Here is a 20782-nt window from a genome sequence, read left to right as displayed (position 1 = left end):
ATTAATTATCCGCCACGAAAGCTGCTCCAGCCGCATTAGATTGACCGACCGATGTTGACGTAGAAGCTGCGCTGCATACCGAAGTGGCCAAAGATAATAACCAGTTAATGTAAACCGATATCGATCGCAAGTTACACAGTCGAATCGAGTGGCAGTGCACCGAATATACTTCACCAGTAATTTATCAGGGTTGCATTGAAATGGTAGGTTGAAACTCGAGAGGGGCTTAAGGAGTGGCTCCAGCGGACTGATTATAACCGAGCGTTGTTCCAATCGGTCTCCCGGGCACAGAACAGTCAAGAACCAAATGTGAAAATACACCAAAGTAACGGGCAAGAGGTAAAGGTGTCTACGGACCTCGACTCCCGGCTCCCAAAGTGACGAGACGATAACGAAAATAATTCATGGAACGGCGAAGACGAATCCCAGGGAATCGTTATCTGTCGAATGCAAAAGCGACGCGATATCGACGACGGCATCGCGCGAACCAGTTTCTTGCGAGACGAAAAAAAAAGAAAGGAGGAAAGCGACGGGGGAAGCTCGCCCTCGAGCGGCGAAACGAGCCACGAGTCACAGGGAAATAGAGAAAGCGACTCCGCCTGAAAGGAGGATCGCTGGGTGTATTAAGACGCGAGAAACCCAACGTATTGCCATCGGTTTCGTTCCACCGTTCCTCCACCCCCTCTCGAGAAACTGCGAAATTTCCCTCGATGCTTTTAACGATAAACGCGACGCGCCCCCGCCGTGAATGTTATCTCGCCACCTGTCAACCCTCATACCCACCGCGAGCACCGCCTTATATTCAGCCTTAACGTTGCACTTACCGGGGCTATCAGATGTTACGCCCGAAACGTTAAGGCGCCGCGCGCAGATAATTTGCGAGCTGGAATTCGCGCCTCCGTGAAACCAGCCCCACAACAAGTGTCGCGAGCGATAGGGGGTCGTCCCTAATTATTGCGCGCCGATAGTTTCGGGCTGCAGATCGATCCGAAGAACAGAGGGGAGGAGCGGGGTGCTGCATCGCCCCTTCGGATAAGACTGACAAGGGCGTAATTAATCGGGGAATGCTCGACGCGATTCCTCGCGGACAATCTCGCAAAGGAATTTTCGCTTTCGTCGAACACCCCCATCCCTGGATCGCGATAGTAAAAGATCTTCATAAAGTTGTACCTGTTAAAAATGTCCCCTTTTTTTAGGCACTGGCGGTCGTAAATCATTGGTTGCTCGGAGCTGGAAAGCCATGGTAATGGGAATTCCTTGCAATAATATTTTTTAACAGCAAACGCGTAAGGGTGGTTACACGTCCGAGGGCGTTGCATTTTCGAGGCTGCGCCAGGACAGAGTAAAATAGCTTTATAAGATAACACAAGTGCGCGTTTTACGCCGGGCACAATTAATTAATTCCGAGCTCTTTTGATGTGCCCATATAAATTACGGCTCCATTCCGCGGGCTCTCAGGCGAGGCGGAAAGGCTGACAGCTTTTTTAATGCATCAAAATCTAATGCGCCTCGAACCGGGCAACATAATGGCAGAGAAAAAGGAGGAGGCGGAAAAAGGTTAATATTAACGTTAACCTGAGTTCGTTAACTTTTGTGCAATCTGCTCTGCCCTCCGACGGGCAAAACGAATTGTTTTGACATTCGCAGAACGGGGAGCAACGGGAAACGAAATATCGTTGGAAAAGGAGCTATGAAATTAACATTTGTCCGGATTCGAGGGCTTGCCGGCACGTTGGATCGTATCGAAATACAATAGCGCGCGAGTCCTCTTCTGTATTGTAAGAGCGGCGTTTGCTTCTATGCAGAAATTAGAGATTTTACGAGCAAACATGTCCTCCAATTTCGCGAGGGGGTACTCAGCTTCGCGTCGCGATGGTTAATTGTACCAATCAAATCGACTGCGCTCTGGAGCGCGACGCTTTATAAATGTAAATCAAGGAGGGATGCAAGCTTCCATCCCCTCTTATTTCCCTGTCTTATCCGCATTAATCTTCCCTTCCCCGCTGGGACAGCACGAAAGAAAATAAGATTGATGAGCGTCGCTGCTTAATTAATGCGAGGCGACCGACGTCAGAAAGGTACACCTCGAGGTAGTCGGGTCGAAGCTAAATCGCGACGGCTTGATTCATATTTATTAAAGGATCCTAATAGCACGGTAACCGTTCATTCGGAGCCCGAGGCCTCGGGATGACGGCCGTAGGGTATTTGGGTCGTATTTAAATTGAGAACCACGAGAAACAATGGATCCTGAAAAACGGGAAGACTTTCGTGTATCATCGACCGGCGAAAATGGAACCTCCAGGGTTCGGTCGTTTATTTTTACTGGCCTAAATACCCGCCCCTTCCACCTGTAGGATAAGGGTTTTAGGAGAATTGTTTCGTGCACGTGCGGCACGTAGCGCTTTCGAAAACTATTTTGTCGTTTTGCTTAATAGGCGAATTTTTTAAGGAAACAAGACACACTCCTATATTTAATGTAACTATAGAGCAATCTGCATTAATAGCGTTCTATTAAAGTCTTTGAAAATATCTTAACTAAAACGCATATTCAAGTATTTTCTTATAACATCTGCAATGAACAGCATGGCTTTGTTTCTGGTCAATCAACGGTCACGAATCTTGCCGTCTTATGTAACTACGTTGCCACCAACTTGGAATCTAACCTGGAGGTCGATTGTATTTTCATTGATTTTGGAAAAGCCTTCGATTCAGTGGATCATTCCATCCTTTTATCCAAATTGTCGGCTATCGGATGTATGGGCAACCTGCTCTCCTGGTTGAATAGCTATTTGTTGAATAGGCGTCAAATTATTCGCATCTATGATACCTATTCTGATCCAATCGTTGCATCGTCAGGAGTGCCCAAGGGTCACATCTTGGGCCGTTTCTCTTTAATATCTTTATTAATGATATATATGATGCTTTCTTGTACAGCAAGTTGCTTTTATATTCGCTTAATGTTCAGTGCTAGCTCCTATGTAGACTATGTCGACTTCTTTTCCGGTAGTAGTTCCTCTTTCAGTTGGAAGCTCTTCAGACTATTGTGTCAGGAAAATCCTATCACGTCGTTGTAACTGTGCTTTGTATCGGGCAATGCCCGTTTAATTTTCAATATTAATAATAATAACAATAATAACATACTACGCCAGCGCGAAAGAAGCTTGATAGGATAAATTGATAAGTGAAATCATCTAGCGATATCGCTCAGTTTGCACTGCCTGCACCTCGAAATAGGAGGAAGCTGTACCAGGATATTTCTGTGTGAACACGGGCAGCCTGTTAATATCATCGGGTTTTCGTTTCTGCCTTGCCATTTTATCGACGCGGCGACTCGGGGAGCCGAATAAAGAACCGATCATGACACAATGAAAATTGAATGCAAATATCGTTGACCCAAAACTGAAAGGGGAGTAATCAGTTTGCCGATGAAAAGCGGGGAATGAAATTACGAGTACCCACAAAAGGAAACTACCGAAATGTAAACGGGTTATGCTAGACGGCCACGAAAATCACTGGCTCCGTCCCAATACAGATAGATCGATCTAACGATACGTGCAGTCTCGTTTGCGGCATCGTTCTCCAACATCCGTAACATCCCTTATGATACTCTGTAAATCCATTCGTCGAGCTGTTTTATTCCTTCCTTTCGATCTGTAAACGCTCCTCTCCTCCACCTCTCAATAGAGCTCTACATTTACCGCTCACCTAGCACACTACGTTACTCCCTGTACGATTCTTACGTCAGTAAATCTGAATTATCGCAGAACAATAGTGAGGCGCGTAGCCTACGCAGCCCCTCTAAAGTAACTTCAACCTTCAGATTTATAAGTATCCGGGGTGGCTCCGAATAGGGTGCGTATCTACGCCCGCTACCAACCTTAATTATAGTTTAAGAGTTCCAGGTCTGTTTACCGAGACGCGTGGCAAAAACAGCGGCCGCGTAATGCCTTCCGAAGTTTCGCTACGTGCGCGAACGTTTCCAAGAGGCTGGCGAATTTCCGACGCCAGGTGATGGGGTCGTGTCGCGTAGTTTTATGCAATCAGGCGCGTCCTCGAATCTCGCTGGCGGCGCTGGAACCGCATTTCCAACTTTCCGTTCCTCCCGCGCGAAGTCACGAAAAGTGATTAGATCCGAAATTATATTGTCGGCCGGGCTGCGTTGTTGTTTAGAAGAAGTATAATTCCACCGTATAAGCGCCGGTCCACTGAATACGTGATCCTCCTTCAAAACACCGCCGCGTTCGCTGCACCTCGCTTTCCACTCTCCATTCGTCAGACAGCCCCCGTCAAACCGAAGTCCAACCGAATAACCACTGCCTTTCCATCCGCTGTCAGTTTAATAACATAATAAACGGCCAAGAACACGCTAGACGGGTGACGGCGGAATCACGAGCAATCCCTAGAAAAAGTGCGCAGCATTGGGGTGATACAGTGGGCAGGCCGCGGGGTGGAGAAAAACTGGTAACTGGGTTGCGGGCAACGTTCCGGTGGCTGGCACGACTTTTTACCCCGAAAAATGCATTTCAGCCTGGACAACTTACCTAAGCGTAAAAACATTTGGCAACGGGGGCGGTCGGCGGTCCAGTCGTCGCCCGCGGAATCCACAGTGCGACGCGCCGCTGCGCCGTGAAATCTCGCGCGGCGAACGAAAACGTTCCGTTTCGCGTAAAATCCTCACGACCAAGGTGCGACGCGAGCGCGTGACAGTAATCGAAACGCGGAATGTCTATGGGCGACGGCTCTCAGCGCGGAACGCTGCAGCCCAGGCGCGTGAATCTCGATTCTGGCGGGGAAGTGACCGTTTGCGCTCTGGTCGTCGCGGAAACTCGAAAGCACGTATTTCGTGTCCGATGATAATTCTGGAATAATTTAGCTTCGCGGGGGCGGTGGCCCGTGGAAAAGATACGGGGGCTTTCGGAAAAATCGTGGGAAATTTAAGATGCGTAAATCTTATCCGCGTGTCCCCTTCGTTTCTCTGCGCTCGCCCAACCAGAGAATAGTTTTATCCAAGGATACCCCGGGGATTCAGAAAACGGTTCTCCTGGTTTTACGTCGCGCTTACCATCGATTCCTCGAATAGAGACCGCTGCTAACGAGTGGTAGGTGGAAACGTGAAAAGCTTGTGTGCTGGTTGATCGAACTTTATGTCTGTAAACACCCTTCCCTCGGCATATCCTTAATACCAGGCGACGATGGATAAAATACTCTGTCGCCAGCGCGAATTTAAATAGTTTCTGCCGAGCATGTGGGAGGAAGGCGAAGGGGAGGGCGAAGCGTGTCAAAGAGAGCCTTCCCGCGTTGCCCAGCCATTCAGATAAAGCGCGTACTTTTCCAAGGGAAGGGTGTCAGGCGAGAGAGCGTAATACGAGTTTTTCACTGCCCTCCTTCGACGATTCGACAGAATTTCTCCTTTCATCTGTGCCTCTGTCACGACTGCCGGGCTGTTTTCTTTGCGACGCGCTCTTATGCCGGAGCGGGCAAACAGAGTTACACTGCCAGCCGAAAAAGGGCAAGGCCTGCTCATTTATGCGTGAAGGGGATGCGCGAAGGAATTTCCCTTCGTCGAAGAATAACTCGGCATTCTGCATTTTGTATCGGCACTTTCCAAGGAGCCATAGAAATTTCATGCTGTTTAAAAGCACTCTGCTATTTAAATACACCATAAGACGATTATGCTAAAAACACGCACTCGAGCGTTTTATATTTAAGAATTCTTGGCTCCCTCTCTTAGAAGTGGTGTTTCGGGATGGAAGTTAAAGAAGATTCAGGCGAAAGCATTAGTGGGTGCAAAACTGATCCTCGTTCTATCTGCAATCAACATTTCGCCCATTTTTTTTTTTATCAGCTCCTTTTTATCGCCTCGGGATTAGGATAATCGCGTGCTCGAATAAGGACAGCCGCTTTTTTTTCTCGCTCGCCGGACAAATTGTAAAATGTTTCTTGCCCCGCAATCACGAGATAGGGGTAAAAATATACCTAACCCGAGTTCCTCGGGACACCGGTCACGCGCGCCACGCTTTATTGGCCAAAAAAGGAAGACCGCTCTTTTCCCCCGCAGCCTGGTGACTTATTACACCGCCCCGAAGCTTTTAAAGTCCCCTCTAATCGCCGGCCCGATGTACGAGTTTCCCCGTTTCTCTTGCTTACCCTACATCCGATAGCCTTGTCCTCGATTTTTCAAAGAGTCAAAGGTCCGAACGCTTTTCTCGCGCAGTGCGCCCGTGTGGCTTTGCTTCTCCATTCTCGCAATCGGTTCGTCACTGTGCCGGCATAAATACTCTAAATTCCATCGTTTTCCTTGAATTCAGAGATGAACTCTCCTGTGTCCGTGTAAGTAATTAATCATTTAATATCGTTTGCAGTAGGAGAGGTTACAAAGTAGGAGACCGAGTGGCGAGATTGCGGAGGCATAGTGGTGAGCATGCAGGGGTTGCAGGAGTTGCAAGGGTTGTACAGGATGGGTTAGCTAAGAAGACTGTCTGCAGCAGTAGATTGCACGAAATGTTATTCGCCGTTAAATCTTCTTGCGCCTGGTGTACACGTACACATGCTAATCTCGAGTAGCTGCCTATAGTTTCATTCTGGAGTGGAGCCACGGGCGCGTCACACGGATGCAGCCTACCGTTAAACGACAAGATTTAGTGTCTCTGTGACACGACCCGCTGGTAACCTGGCATTATCCCGCCGCTAATCCGCTAACGAAACGAGAACTGTTTTTAAAAGTATTCCTTAACCTACATCCGATCAGATCAAAGGCAGGGAGGCGAGCCTTAAGTCAATGGGCCCAACCGAGGGCCGAATGAGTAATTAATCTCTCCTGATCCTCTTATCTGCATAAGCCTGGATTACCGACTGCCTAGCGGACGAGACATCGATGAAGCTTAGCTAGACTAAGCTAGTGGGCAGAAACAAGACTATACTTGCCCGCCTATTCGTGTTTTCAAAGTGCGTATATTAAGAGATTAAATTGCTCGCGTGCAGCCGATTAAAGGCAGCTTGCGTCGCGTTCAATTTCGTGGGGATCATCCCTAAATTGTACCATATCGAATGAATCGAGATCGAAGGAATCGAATTCAAATTTAATTCCTTTCCAGAACATCTATATTCGGAATGCAGCCTGTTTCTATTGTTATATTACCACCTCTCTGTTATAACTCCACCAATAGTTTAGCTTTGCTATCACTGTAGCCTTAAAACTCCACCCCTGCGAGGGATATTGGAGTCATCGGTCGAGAGCGAATTAGCCATCGAGGGTAGAAGCAAATTAGAGTCAAACCGAAGTACATCGAGCTCTGCTTGCGAGTAGAATACTTTAAAATTATACTTATACATGTTTGACGATGTGTGAACATCCTCAGTTACATTTTCATCGTTGAGTTTTTCTTAAAAATATAGACTACTTACTGTGTTTTAAAGTGTGCGGTGTTTTACTCAATCACCCCCATCAACTCGCTTCTCACCTTTGAACAACAGTTCAAATTGTTGGCCTCTTGCACGACATCATAGTGCAAGAGAAGTGCCAGAGAACCGTGAAGATTTACGACCTTCAATCAAAGCGACGCTCTACCATAACATATTTCGAATTAACAAAATTTAGAATTGTCCAAAGCATTTCACGCATCGAAGAACTCCCTTTGCCTCGTCGTGGTTGAAGCACGTTCTCCAGGGCGCGTAAGGGTGTAATTTCAAGCCAGAAGTTTCCAAGTATCAGCTGAAAAGTAAGTTACCGTTATACGCAGCGCTGTAATAAGAAGAAACGGGATGGGCGATAAACGCAGAACATATTTCACGCGGTTCAGCTGCAAACGGGCCGAATTCCGCGGGGAAACGATTCCGCGAGTCCGAGCTGCCTTGATTCGCGCCGCCAGCGTTACAGCGTACCGGTGATCGCCGAAAGGCGTACTTTTTTTCCCCGTGGGTGCTCATTGTTTGCCGTCCATAAATGTCACCGGTGACAGGGGACGTTCCGTTGTCCCGCAGTCCGCGCGGCATTTTAAACTCTCATTTATTTTTCGCGCGTCGAAAGCGCGCCAACGTCTCGTCCCGTTAGCAATAAATCGTCACGGCCTCCATAAAGCGCCGGCACGCGGCAACTTTCCACTGTGATCAACGCGGTCGGTTCGCCGTCCGGAGATTAATTATGGGACGGGGTATCGCGGACATACAGGCAACCCTAATTCGATCTGGATGAGTGACGGTCTCGCTCTTAATATCGCGGACGCCAGGCGAGATCTCGGTCTGGGTGTCGACGTTACTCTCGTCAACGACGATTCCACTGGTAACTGTACACCGTTGTTGACGGCTACGGAAATAGTAGCTCGGGGGATCGCGGTTATACAGAACTTTTGGCTATTAACCTCTTGAACTCTTCATACGAAATATATAGAGCGGTGTTAGAGATATCACCTGACACTCCTTGCGCTACAAATCTTTCTATTTCCATAGATTTGTGAGTGGCACGTGTTGGTTACGCATTACAAACACGCTGCATCGTTTCGTCGTTGGTTAATCCTGCAACATCCACCCTTAAATCCGTCAAAATCTTCGCGCAGGGGGATCGCCCATAAAATGCAGCGGTTTTGGTACCACAGGGATGCTATTAATTTGCCAGCAGCGATTCCGTGGGCGTGCGTCGAACTCGGTCCGCGATGCGTGAAATTGCGGCCGCCGCGGGCGATCGGGCACGAGTAGAACTCCGAAAATTTTAATTTCGCGTTTCCATCTCGCGTGCCACGGGTGACGTCTAGTTGCGCGTGAAAAGCCGTTCGCCGTTCGATCGTGTCAAGTCCGAGGCACCGAACCAATAGCAGAAAGGATGTTTAATTCAGCCAGTTTCCCTTCCGCGCGAGAAATCTTTGGGCGAGCCTAACGGACCACTAAACAGGGAAATTTCGCATTGCTGCAAATGGTGCATTTAGTAGCTCGACGCGCGGCAATTTCTCCCTTTTCTTTACCAATGAAAGGGACAAACAGGAACCAGCTTAACCCTCTAGTGCATCAATTTTTAATTCAGTTGGAAAAATTAGACTAGTCTAATTAGGGGATTGTTCTGCGAAGACGAGAGCGTGATGGAACGAAAAGAGTGAAAAGGTGCACAAGTAAAATTTCCACGCATCAATTATTAGGGTGATAAACTAACACCCTGACTAACTTAGGATGATCCACTAACATGATACCGCCTTAAGGCGCTACCGGCAAGCCTCACTTCACAGGTGTAAATAATTTTTTGCTTTCAAATTTTTATTCCATTCGATAGATCACTACACGAACTACTTACCAATAATTTTCATTTAGCTGTACGGTGTCGGGAAGTAGTTTATTCGATTCTTTTACTTTCACAAATAATATTCGCAGCATGCTTAGTTCAAAAATGCACTTCAAACTAGATTTCTGTCAAATCGAAACGTCAGATTGACATGTTTCTTAGGCTAATATATGCGGTGTGGCAATACTTTTAAGGCTGGCAACTGAGAATTCTGAAAAAAAATATAGGCGCCCAACTCCTGTATTAAACAGGTGCCCGCCTTAAGGCAGGCGTATGCACTAGAGGGTTAATTAAGACTTGGAATATAATAAAGTGTGTGCGGTGCATCGCGCATGGGAAACTCTGGATTTTTCCCTGGGATACGAAAGAAACGCAGAATATTTATGTTTACACGCTGATGAAAGGAGGAAAAAAATGTACGCGCGCCACGATTTTGCCAACACCACCAAGACAAACCTCCGCGAGCGTTGTATAGGAATGGCAGGAAAGATTTGATTGGGACGGCCGTGGAAACGCGGGGGCGGCAAGAACACGCGAACGAGCAAACGAACCGGCGGAATCATTGAATATTCAGCTGGACAGATGAACCGAACGGATCTGCCCCTGAATATTCAAACGTCTGCTGGTGACGATAAAAATTATTCCTGATGAAGGGAAACCGTCATATCTCGGAGATCACCGTCAGTGTCGCTGAGATACTGATTCGCGGCTGCGTTGATTGCACGATGAATCCGAGAGCCCGCATCTTTCATGCGTCCCCGATCCCTTCAAAACGAGAATCATTTATAAATCCTCTACAGTTGAATCCCGAAACAAAGGTGCACCCGTGCTTCACTTTATACTCTGCTCCATATTCCACGATCCCCTCTAGATTCTATTCAACATTAATCCTCTCACGATATAAACCTGAAAGATCAAGTATTTCGCATTCCCATACACCGGCAATTCTAAACACAGATACCTATTACTTGAAATCAGAGATGAGCAATTATTTCTATTTAAATAGAATTTCGATTAACGAATAGAAGTTACAGAAAATTATTCCCCATGTGTCGAATAAAGTTAACACGTGCTAACGAACGAATAACGATTAATTTTTTAAACTTCTATTCATTATACAAAGTTTTATTTGAATAAAAATTTTGCCCACCTCTTGAAACTTCCTGAGTCCTAAGCAAATGCATTCTTCCCAGCTTTCGCCATTATTCGAAAGCGTTATATACTTAAGTATCAAGCTGCGATCAACTGCACAGCTTTAATAGAGGAATGCCGAGGGACACGGGGAACAAAGCCGAGTTGGTTTTTTTATGTTAACCGCAGTTGATAGATAGGGGAGACTTAGGAGAGGCCAGGCCGTCCCAAGTGGTATAGGGGGTAGGAGCAAACACCTTGAGGGCATTTCGCCTTTGGCAATGGGTGGGATTAGGGCGTTCAGGGCCGTAAGGGGCGCCATGGTCGGTGGGTCGGCGTAATCAACTGAATGAGCAAGTGACTCTAGAGAACCGCGTAAGCCCGTCGGTAGCTAGCAGCTCGGTCCTCTCTCCGGTGTGGTCATCTGAATAAACCATGAGTGCTGCCTTAATGACGGAATCGAAGCTACAAACGGTCGTGCCGTGCTTGGATCGCCGGCAGCTGGACGACATAGGTGGCAGAGATAAATTGCGGTACGTACTACGACGTGTTACTCTCCCGCCGAGAAAGCCGAGCTTACATCGGCCTGACTTGATGCAGCGCGTAAGCGTGACTGCATCGATTCGCGTGACACCTAGAGAATTATCGTCACTAGCCGCGAGTCGCTTTTCGAGTCGCGAACCATGATGTTCGTTGCGTCAACCGCGTGCTAAATTACCGATCATTAGGGGGGAGCATTTAAGGTCATTGGCTGCAAGGTAAGTGGTACTTTTCGATTAATTCTATCCTTTTATTCAAATTAGGGGATAAGTAAACGCATCGAGGAGCATTGCTATAATAAATTGATATTAGTTTATTTCTCAATATTTCATTTGTATACATTTCTCTGCTTCTTTCGCTTCGTTCAAGTAAGAATAAAGTGATTTCTAAGGAAACATTAAATTCCACTTTGTACTCCCCTTGTCTCTGTTGCAATAGGTCTCCCGAAGTTCGTGCGACCCGCGCCAGGAATAAAGCAACTCGTGATCGTAAATCGCAAGTGGGTGGATCACGCCCCTGTAACATGTAAACAGCAACTGCCAGGCAAGAGATCCTCATTTAAATGGATTTCTTTCGGGGTGCACACGCGAGCCCTGTTTACCCGCTTCTTATTTATCGCCGGCCGTGCAATCCTCATTAACCGGGAAACTTCATATTGCTTAAATTACCGACTTAATTGTCTTACACCGGTCCGCTACGGGGCATCGGCGGAAGGTTCGCCGAAGCACGGACTTGTTGGGAAGCAGCACCACCCCTGCGAAATAATTAAAATACTTCAATTAGTCCAGTCCCCCCTCGCCGAATTTCCTTTTCTGCGAGCCAGCGTTCTTCGAGCAACTCTGGCGGAAGGAAAAAGTTGCGAAGAATCGACTTGTTCGCCCCCGTACCTCTCGCGAGCAGGAGCATAATCCATTTACACCGTATTCACCGATTGCGCAAATATAAACAACAGATTCTCTCCACAGCGGAGCGTAATGAGTCCGGAACATCGCCGTCCGTTCAGCGAGCTTTCTTTCGCACGGTAAACACTTTCGTCCACGGTAAATTGCAATGAATTTCAGCGGACGTTCCCACGGATTTGCCTTCAGGAGGCGCCAATACCGGCACGGAAAACAAATTGACGATGCAAACACTGCGATGTAAATTAATGTTGAAAGAAAAACTGTCACGTCGCTCGTGATCTGAATTAACTGATCAGAGATTCCAATTAGACCGAAATGTTAATTCACTCGCCGTGAGTTCTACTTTGATCCCTTCGTTTGGGTGGCTCCTGTTTCCGCGGACACGTCTAGATTAACCGTATTCCGTCTAGGAAAATTAAATTCGCCCAGTTTCCCTGAGTGTGTATCGTTAAACTATATCCAGCTCCCAAGCGGTCACAGAATTCGTTCGACGTCAATTCTCCGCTAGACGAGGCCCAATAACATTCTTTTCCAGCGCGGTGCTGTTAACTGTCTACTTGTTAGTTTCGCGGCAGCTGCGTCTCTGGCAGCGCCCATCGTTATCCTCGAAACCTGGAGTACGTATATTACAGGCCAACTCAAACATAATATCCCGAAAAGCACTCGTAACTCTCAGCCGCTCATCCCTCGCCCTATACGCCGACTGAACCTAACCCACTGCCAGCCACCCCCTGGCCTGTAGTTTGACAGGTGTTTAATATTACTTGAAAGTTTTGCGTTACGTTCCGCGGCGCGACCGCGATACTCGCCCGTGACGAATGTGTCCAGCCACGCGAGCAACTCGCCCCCGAACAAGGGAGGAGGGAAGGCCGAGAGGGCTGCTGCTCTGTGCTCTATGCTCTGACCGACCATGGAGCGAGGGAAGTCGCTGGGGGAATATTTTCGGGGCATGCGTCACCAGTGACCCGAGATTTTCGTCCCACCGATTTAAGTCGAGCTTCTTCCACGACGCGACTTCGTGGCTACCCCTGGCTGGGTAGAGGGCGATCCCTTTGATCGTTGATTAATCGCTGAATTATGGGCCGCAGGGGGATGAAATTCTGGGGAAAATCTACGCCGCTGCTCCCTGGTTGTTGTAATTTACCCCCTTAGGTAACTTCTTCACCTTTTGATTTTATGGAATAATAGAGGGTGCAGGGTATATTTAGCACTGCGAGGTGACGAGGAGTGTCCCTTTGGTGAAAATCGATTGGGATCCGTCACGAATTTTATGACTTATTTTTAGCTGCAGGAGAAGAGTAGGGGAGACCAGGGCTAGTTGATACAGGTGGCAAGTTTATACAGACGAATTATCTCGACACCGTATATATGTAGCTCCATTTGAGAGAGATATGTGAAGATTGTTGTTCAATTCTTTCTTACGATCCAGCGTACGAGTGTGTACATTGATGTTAACAATCGTTTTTTAACTGTTTTCGTTTATATAGAGAAAAAGTAAATAGTTTTGATACATACAAATTGATCGTCCCAATAATATTTTTTCATTCATTTTGTATAAATTTTTTCAAGTTTTCGCTTACTATATCTTAAAGAGGAAGGATCAAACTATATTTTAGCATATTTGTTATCAAGTAATTAACTAAAACAAAAATGAAAAACATTGAAAACTGAAAAACGCATCAACTAGCCCCGGTCTCTCCTACTGCGATGCATTTGAATTTCTCTTTCTCTGTACAACTGTGCGCCTCTCTAACTCTTCCTACTTGTAATTCAAAAGAAATGCCATTAGTATGCTGTCAAGAATTTTGCAATTGTTACTACGTGCCCTTCCGATGCAGAAGTGGAAAGTTTCGACGTACACGGCGTTGGTTTCCAGCGACAGAGAGCGTGTTTATAAATTTGCATATGCCGCGCGAAAGCAAATAGTCGTAAAGCGGATGACGGAATCCAGGGATGTTGTCTCGTGACAGAAAATCTCCCGCAAGAAGTCGGGCTTTTCACTTTGATGGCGGAGTCGCGTCCCCGTTGCACGGGAAACGTAACACGCGCTTTTTACAAATAGCTCGAATATTGCAAATGTTGCAATAAATCTTCGTTAAACAGCTCGATTCGTAAAACATGCAAGCGAACGCTTAATCAATCCCATTTAGCATTCAAAGTATCGAATCGTTCAACGTCCCCCACAATTTGCTGGTCGATCTGTCGCTGTTAGAAAATTGCAAGTGAACTCCTTAATATAGATATGCGAAACGCCGCGTTAAAGGCGGGGATCGATATCGTCGCGACCTCAGGAATGAAGAACGATCGGTAGATTGCACGGCTCGCGGCCGTCTGCGAACTTCGACTTTCATCACCGTCGCCGAATTTAATCTCGGTCGAACGTGGAGGGCTGATGCTCGACAAACGTAATTGGCAAACAACTGCGATACGACTTTGTCGACGGAAGTTGGCCAACTTCGGGCCCCGCCTGCATAAATAATGCGTCGCGGGACTTGCAACTTTTCAAATCGCGACGTCGCCGGGACGAGGCGCCCGGAACCACCGGAACTAATGCGTAATTTATGAAAATGCATGGCGTCTTCGACTAGCAGCAGAAGTGAAAGATGGAGAACCGATCCTAGCAGTGGAAGCTTGAGATCGTCTCACGAAATTCGCGACTTCGATCACTTCAATCGTGATCCTCGATGCCCTTCTCAGGGCCTAAGAGAGCTATAATTAAAATTAAATTCGCTGATTAATTTATCACATAATTCCGATTGTAAAAATATCTAACTTCGTAATGTTTACAGATACTTTTCTGAAAACTGACTTTTGGCACCGAGGTCCTTCTTGCATCCTGGACGATCACAAGACCTCACGAATTCAAAAATTTTATTACTTTGCTCGCGAGTTGACCGCCTGCTCTACTCGGCAAATTAACGTCGAGAGAACGCTTTAGGAGTTGGATGATGATGCGCGGAAAAGGTGTGGTTAACAACAAAAAATGGTTTATTGGTATACTGAGTACTGGCCGAACGGCATGCATACTGTTCTCAATCCTCACCTTGCGTACAAGGATTTTCATTCCCGAGGCGCGACAGAAAGATAACGCTTATCTCGCTTCAATTTCTGCCTGTAAGAAGCCGGACAATCGAGGTGTCCTCGGGCTATTATACAATTTATGCATAAGCAAGTCAGTTACATGTAGGCAATACAGCCGCGATGTTCTATGCCTCATGAACAACATTAACACAAGTTCCCTGTAACACTGCCAAGTTAGAAAATCAGGGTAGTGAGAGAAGTGCAAAGGGAAATTCACGTTGGAAACGACTTAACATCGATCAAAAAATGTGGAACATCGACAGTTTGCATTTTACAACGGCATTACTGTTGTTGTTAACGGCCAGTGATCAAGTGCACTGCGGAAGAGTTCTGGTAATAGGGGCTACATCGTCGTACAGCCATCAGGTCCTCTTCCATGGGATGAGCTCAGCGTTGCATAAACGCGGCCACGAGGTAGTCCTGGTGACACCGAATCCTACGAAGGACCAACTAACCAACTATACGGAAATTGATTTAAGTATCGTTTACAAAACGCTGAAGAATTATGATACAGACAAACTAGCATTGAATTTTAGAAGCATACCTATGCTGGATGTCTATACTGTGGTATATGACATGCTAAGTAAAATTACGGAGAACTTTTACGAGAACCCAGAGGTGCGAAAACTGTACGCAGCTAATAGCACGGGGAAATTCGACGTGGTGATCGTGGATGGCTTGGCAGGCTACGGGATCTTCGCTCTGGCTTACAAGCTGAACGCACCTCTGATCGGTAAGCGAAGCAATTTGACATTGCTACATCATTCTCATACTCCACTGCAGTGGCGCACGAAGGATTTAATCTTGGGGGAGCCGATTTGAAGGGATACAAATATTTTTAACGCAAATTTAATAAAATTTATTAGCTGTTTTTAAAAATTTATTTAAAGAATAAAATCCACTTTTCTTTTCATTATTAAAGCCCCTATTTGGGGGTGCTAGAGCCCCTTGGCCTCCCTCAGGGTGCGCCATTGCTCCACCGCGCATATGTACCGCGGGCTATTTCGTTCCAGCGCACGAACCCAAGCTGAAGAGTCTTCCTAGATATAAGGCTACGACAAAAATGTATTTTTAACTGTATTAAATCCGTCACGATAGTTGCCATCTCCGAACCACCACAGCTGTACCATCAGTTCTCGTATGCCGCGCCGGTACTGCCATCGCATCCGTCGGGTTGGGAGTATGCCTTAGGTACAGGCACGAAGTTGTCGCTTTGGACCAGAGTGCAGATCTACATCTTCACGCTGCGCGTTCTCCATCACTGGTACGAGCTGCAAATAAAGAAGCAACAGAGCGTCGCGCAGCACTATCTCGGAGACGATATACCGTCAATCTTAGACATCGCGAGAAACACCAGCATATGGCTGGTAAACACCGATTCAGTGCTCGATCCTGTCAGACCGTTGCCACCGAACGTCATCCCCTACACTGGCTTTCACATCAAGGAGGAGCCACCGGCCTTGCCCACTGTACGCATTACTCGATGCACGAGTGAGCCCCAAGTTCTGCGCCTTCAACTCATCCCCATCTTTTCTGCAGGAAATACGAGACTTCCTGGGGAACGCAACCAACGGATTCATTTACATGAGCCTCGGTACTAACGTCAAGAGCTACTTGCTGTCGCCAGAAGCGATGCAGGGTATTCGCAACACATTCTCTAAATTACCATACAAAGTTCTATGGAAGATGGATGCGAATGACTTGCCACGGCTGAAGGATAACGTCTTCACTAACAAGTGGTTCCCTCAGCAGGCTGTCCTTGGTGAGAGTACCCAACCCAGACCCCTTAATCAAAGATCGATGCTGGGCGGCATCAGGTTTCTAGAAGCGGTTCAAAGATTTATCGAGGACTAACGTGTATTGGGAATTAATTGCAGCTCATCCGGACATCAAATTGTTCATCTTCCAAGGTGGCCAACAAAGTACAGAGGAGGCTGTACATAACAGCGTCCCTACCGTGGGAATACCCGTATTCTTCGATCAAATGTACAGGATACAGAGGCTAGAAGAGTTAGGAGTTTGCAGGAGTCTTGATTTTGATAAAATCAACGAGGAAACGTTCTACGAGGCCGTCACCGACGTGCTTAATAACAAAAGGTAGTTCGTGCCGTGTTGAGCGTGTTAATAATGATTTGGGTAAATCGGTACACTTGCGACCGGGGTTAGTTGGAACGCTGTGTTGCGTGTCTTTCGAAGTTAGCATACTGTTGGAGTTTACCTGAAGTCAAGCTGCTTAGCTGCAGGCATTCATTATGTTCGAACGTTCTGTAAACAACGCTACACTGATTGACGGTTTACAAAAGGATCTGGTATTAATCGAGCGTTAAATTCACATACTAACGTGACTCACGCTTAGGGAACTTGATTTCTAGGTAGAATACGCAGATCCACTAAAGAAATCATTATCTAGAAATCTTATTTGTGTGAGTTCGGCGTTTAGGAACGGCCATGATGCTAATGTGGCACATAGGTGACGCCCCTTAAGCAGAGTCCGAAGCATAGAAATCGTGGGGAGTCGGTTAAGGGTTGTACCTAGTCAGGCCGCCGAAATGTGGCGAATGTTTGTGAATTTTTTACGGAAAAGTGGAAGCATATATTTTTACAGAACTATTTGCACTTAAAAGAACAACATTTAAAGAACATTTGGTACTTTTTTATAGAAAAATATTTATGTTTATTTTTTATTTTAGATAATGTGATTCCGAATGGCAGTGCTCACCGCAAAAACAACTTTTTACAAAGGCTTCTTGGATATCGGTTGTAACCTTATTATAAACATAAATATTTTTCTACAAAAAATTTCCAAATGTTCTTTAAATGTTGCTCTTTTAAATGCAAAAAGTTCTGTAGAAATATATGCTTCCGCTTTTTCGAAAAAAATTCACAAACGTTCGCCTCTTTTCGGCCGTCTGACTATCTATAGGTATAACCCCTTAAGAGGGAATCCTATTCTTTGGACTAAAAACGTACCAAAACTGGGGATTTTTTTTTAAGAAACTAGCGATTAGATTGATCTGAAATTTGGACCATATTTTGATGCATCTTTGAGGAAGCAATAGCTTTTTTTTTTATTAATTTTTAATAACAAATGTAGGAGTTATACATGATCAAAATTCGCCGTCTGCTGGTGTGCATGATATTTATCTTCCTGGTAATCTAAAACAGAAAAATGAAACGGCGTTTCACTGTATACATATGTAGCCATAATTTTATGAGTCAGAAAAAAATACAAAATTTTTTTTAGGTGTGTGGAGTTTTCAAATTGAAAGGTCTGAGAAACTTTAACTTTTGCTATACGATTTTGCGCCAATTTTCTTATGTAACTGAAGAAGTATATAACTTATCTGCATCCTGGTTCATCAAAGTCTAAAGTAATGTTTGTTGGACATAGAGGCCAAACTCGAAGGTAATCGGTTCAGTGGTTACAGAAATATCGTGCACACCAGCGGACACCAGCGGCGTGATGGTCGATCATGCATAACTCCTATATTTATTACTAAAAATTAATAAAATAAAAATTACAATTTCTTCAAAGATGCATAAAAACATGGTCCAAAGTTCCTATTATTCGAATCGCTAGTTTCTTAAAAAAAAATCTAAAATTTCGCTATGTTTTAGCCCAAAGAATAGGATTCCCCCTTAGGGCGGCTGGCCAGAGCGCGCAGGGGATTCGAAGATCGTGGGTTCAAGTCCCATCGCCCGAGGCTCACTTTTTCTCCTACATATCAAACAAATCCCACCCCTGCCCCAAACTTCGCAGTCATTCAATGCAATCCTGATGGTTCATCTCACTAAAAAAAAAATTAAATATAAATATAAAAATATGAATGTACAATAACAGTCGCTACTTAGTCGCGTGTGGAAGGGAAAAATCTCGTTTTAAGCGTCCAGTGTGAGCACAGCCGACTTAGGGAGTTGGGTCCAAGTGAATTCGATGGATCCGAGACGCTTTGTTTCTAGGTACAAGACGAACATGCTAAAATTGAATGAGGACATGAAGGACAAACCGTACGATACAAAGGAGCACGCAATATGGTGGGTGGAATACGTGATGAGGCACAAAGGGGCACCGCATCTTCGATTCAGCGGAGTAAACGATCCCTGGTATCAGCGATACGATACAGACGTTGTGGCATTGCTATCTGCAATTTCAATCGCCGTGGCAGTGGTCTGCGCGACAATTCTCGTCCAGATCATACGGTACAGCCGTAAGTACTGGTTGTTACTCTGTCCGACGAAGCAAGTCTCTAACACGCACACGGGCAAAAAGGTGCAGTGAACGATCGCAAGCGTACTGTGTACTGCAATATTAGTTTCCATCGAAATCTCATCGAACGAAATGAAATAAAGAAAACTGTCCCCTTTATCTAAGGACAGCCTCAAGCTAATCTGGTTCTTATCTACACACACGCTCCATATCGCGCGCATATAAATGAGAACGCCGCTGCGAAGCCGTATCGTCGTGATGCGGCACAATTTCCCGACATAATTCCACCTCCGAAAGTAACTAGTCAAGCATTCCGTTCAAAATTCCATTATCCCAATAACACACCACTACTTTACCCACCCAAAATACCACGCTGCTCTTATCTTCATCCGATGTCCTATCACCGTTCCTCGTCGAAAACACCGAGCCCGACGCTCTCCTGTCTGCCCAATCTTCTTTCAGCGAGCAACAGTCTCGACAAGCGACGGTGTAGCGGGAAAACGAGGGGATGAAAGTTGCGTGACGTCTCGCGAATATCCGTGCTGCGAGGTGCCCCTGTGAGAGGAACGATATCGAGGAGCCTGTCGCGATACGGCTAATCGAGAGCCACTCGAACACGACGAGGTGTCGCGCCGGCAAGGGCGGCAAGTGTTCCACGTGCCGGCGCGGGAACGCGTTTCCTTTCGCTAACCCTACTCTCGGGGTGCTTCGGATTCATCAGCCGTGGTAACACCCCGGCTTACCCGGCGCAGCCGACTTAACCCCGGCTCGATGGAACTTTCAGGAAGTAGATTACCTTGGCTGGTAGCCGTCGAGGCGGCTCACGTACACGGCCGCCGTAGACAAGACGATCTTCAAAGCGGCGAACAGGAATTCGGAATTAACATGGCGCGGCCACGTCTGCGAAGTTTTGCATTCGGCGTCCCGGCGAAACGGCGCCGTCGGGCTTCGATTCGTTTCGCCCCGAGGACTCGCCAGCGGTCCCCGTGGGTTTCGCAGGAGGGTAGAGATCTAGAAATTGCGAGCGATTGTTTAACGGCAAGTTTCGATGAAGCGGGGACGGGTTTTGCAGGAGGCGCTCGTTTCCGAGGGTCATTCGAGCTGGCGCCATTGCGCGATTCAACGGGAAGAAATACCGCTGGAAAGCAACTGTTGCTGGTAAACGTTCCCGGAGATTAGCGCAGAAGGAACTCAGATTAAAGCAGCGACAATATTGTTGAGACGATTGGAAGCGTGCGCGGTTGTTGGTACTGCAGATGGAGAACGGCGAGATGTTCCGAAGGGTAAATGTTGTGCTGCTTGGATTTCAGAGAAAATCAACAGCTTCGTATCACAGTCTAGGTTGAGAGGTACTATGATAGAAGTTTATAGAGTGATTCGTGGAGAAAATGGAGAAGAGCTTGTGCTGGTCTTGAAAATCCGATGGAGTGCCTGCAGAAATGGACTTGAAGTTCGTTCGGAGCTTGCCTATAGGGCGTCGAGTAGATTATTAGAGCGTCATTATACTACTCCAATTAGTGGGGAAGAACTGCTCGCGTCATTGCGAGTCCGCGACACGGGGCAGATGAAGCGATCCGTCGCAAGCGGGACGAGGACGAGCGGATTCGAAATAGGGGCAAGAAATGGTTGAGGGCGAGGACAAGGGGAGACAAGTGG

At 46.5% G+C, this 20782-nt stretch overlaps 2 protein-coding genes across 2 annotated transcripts in view; both read left to right on the top strand.

Moving 5' to 3' along the window:
* The window catches only part of LOC143366758 (trypsin-1-like), a 356002-nt gene that overhangs the window by 318403 nt on the left and 16817 nt on the right, over positions 1-20782 (top strand). The window lies entirely within an intron of this gene.
* LOC143366867 (UDP-glycosyltransferase UGT5-like) lies at positions 14999-19302 on the top strand. The gene is made up of 5 exons (XM_076808288.1): positions 14999-15652; positions 16018-16388; positions 16459-16681; positions 16797-17016; positions 18880-19302. Exons 1-5 carry the CDS (start codon positions 15166-15168, stop codon positions 19196-19198), a joined length of 1620 nt encoding a protein of 539 aa, XP_076664403.1. The 5' UTR covers positions 14999-15165; the 3' UTR covers positions 19199-19302.

Source organism: Andrena cerasifolii, chromosome 3, assembly GCF_050908995.1.
Source record: "Andrena cerasifolii isolate SP2316 chromosome 3, iyAndCera1_principal, whole genome shotgun sequence".
NCBI lineage: Eukaryota > Metazoa > Arthropoda > Insecta > Hymenoptera > Andrenidae > Andrena > Andrena cerasifolii.
The sequence above is the reverse complement of the archived record's forward strand: the minus strand, read 5'-3'. Positions and strand labels throughout refer to the sequence as shown.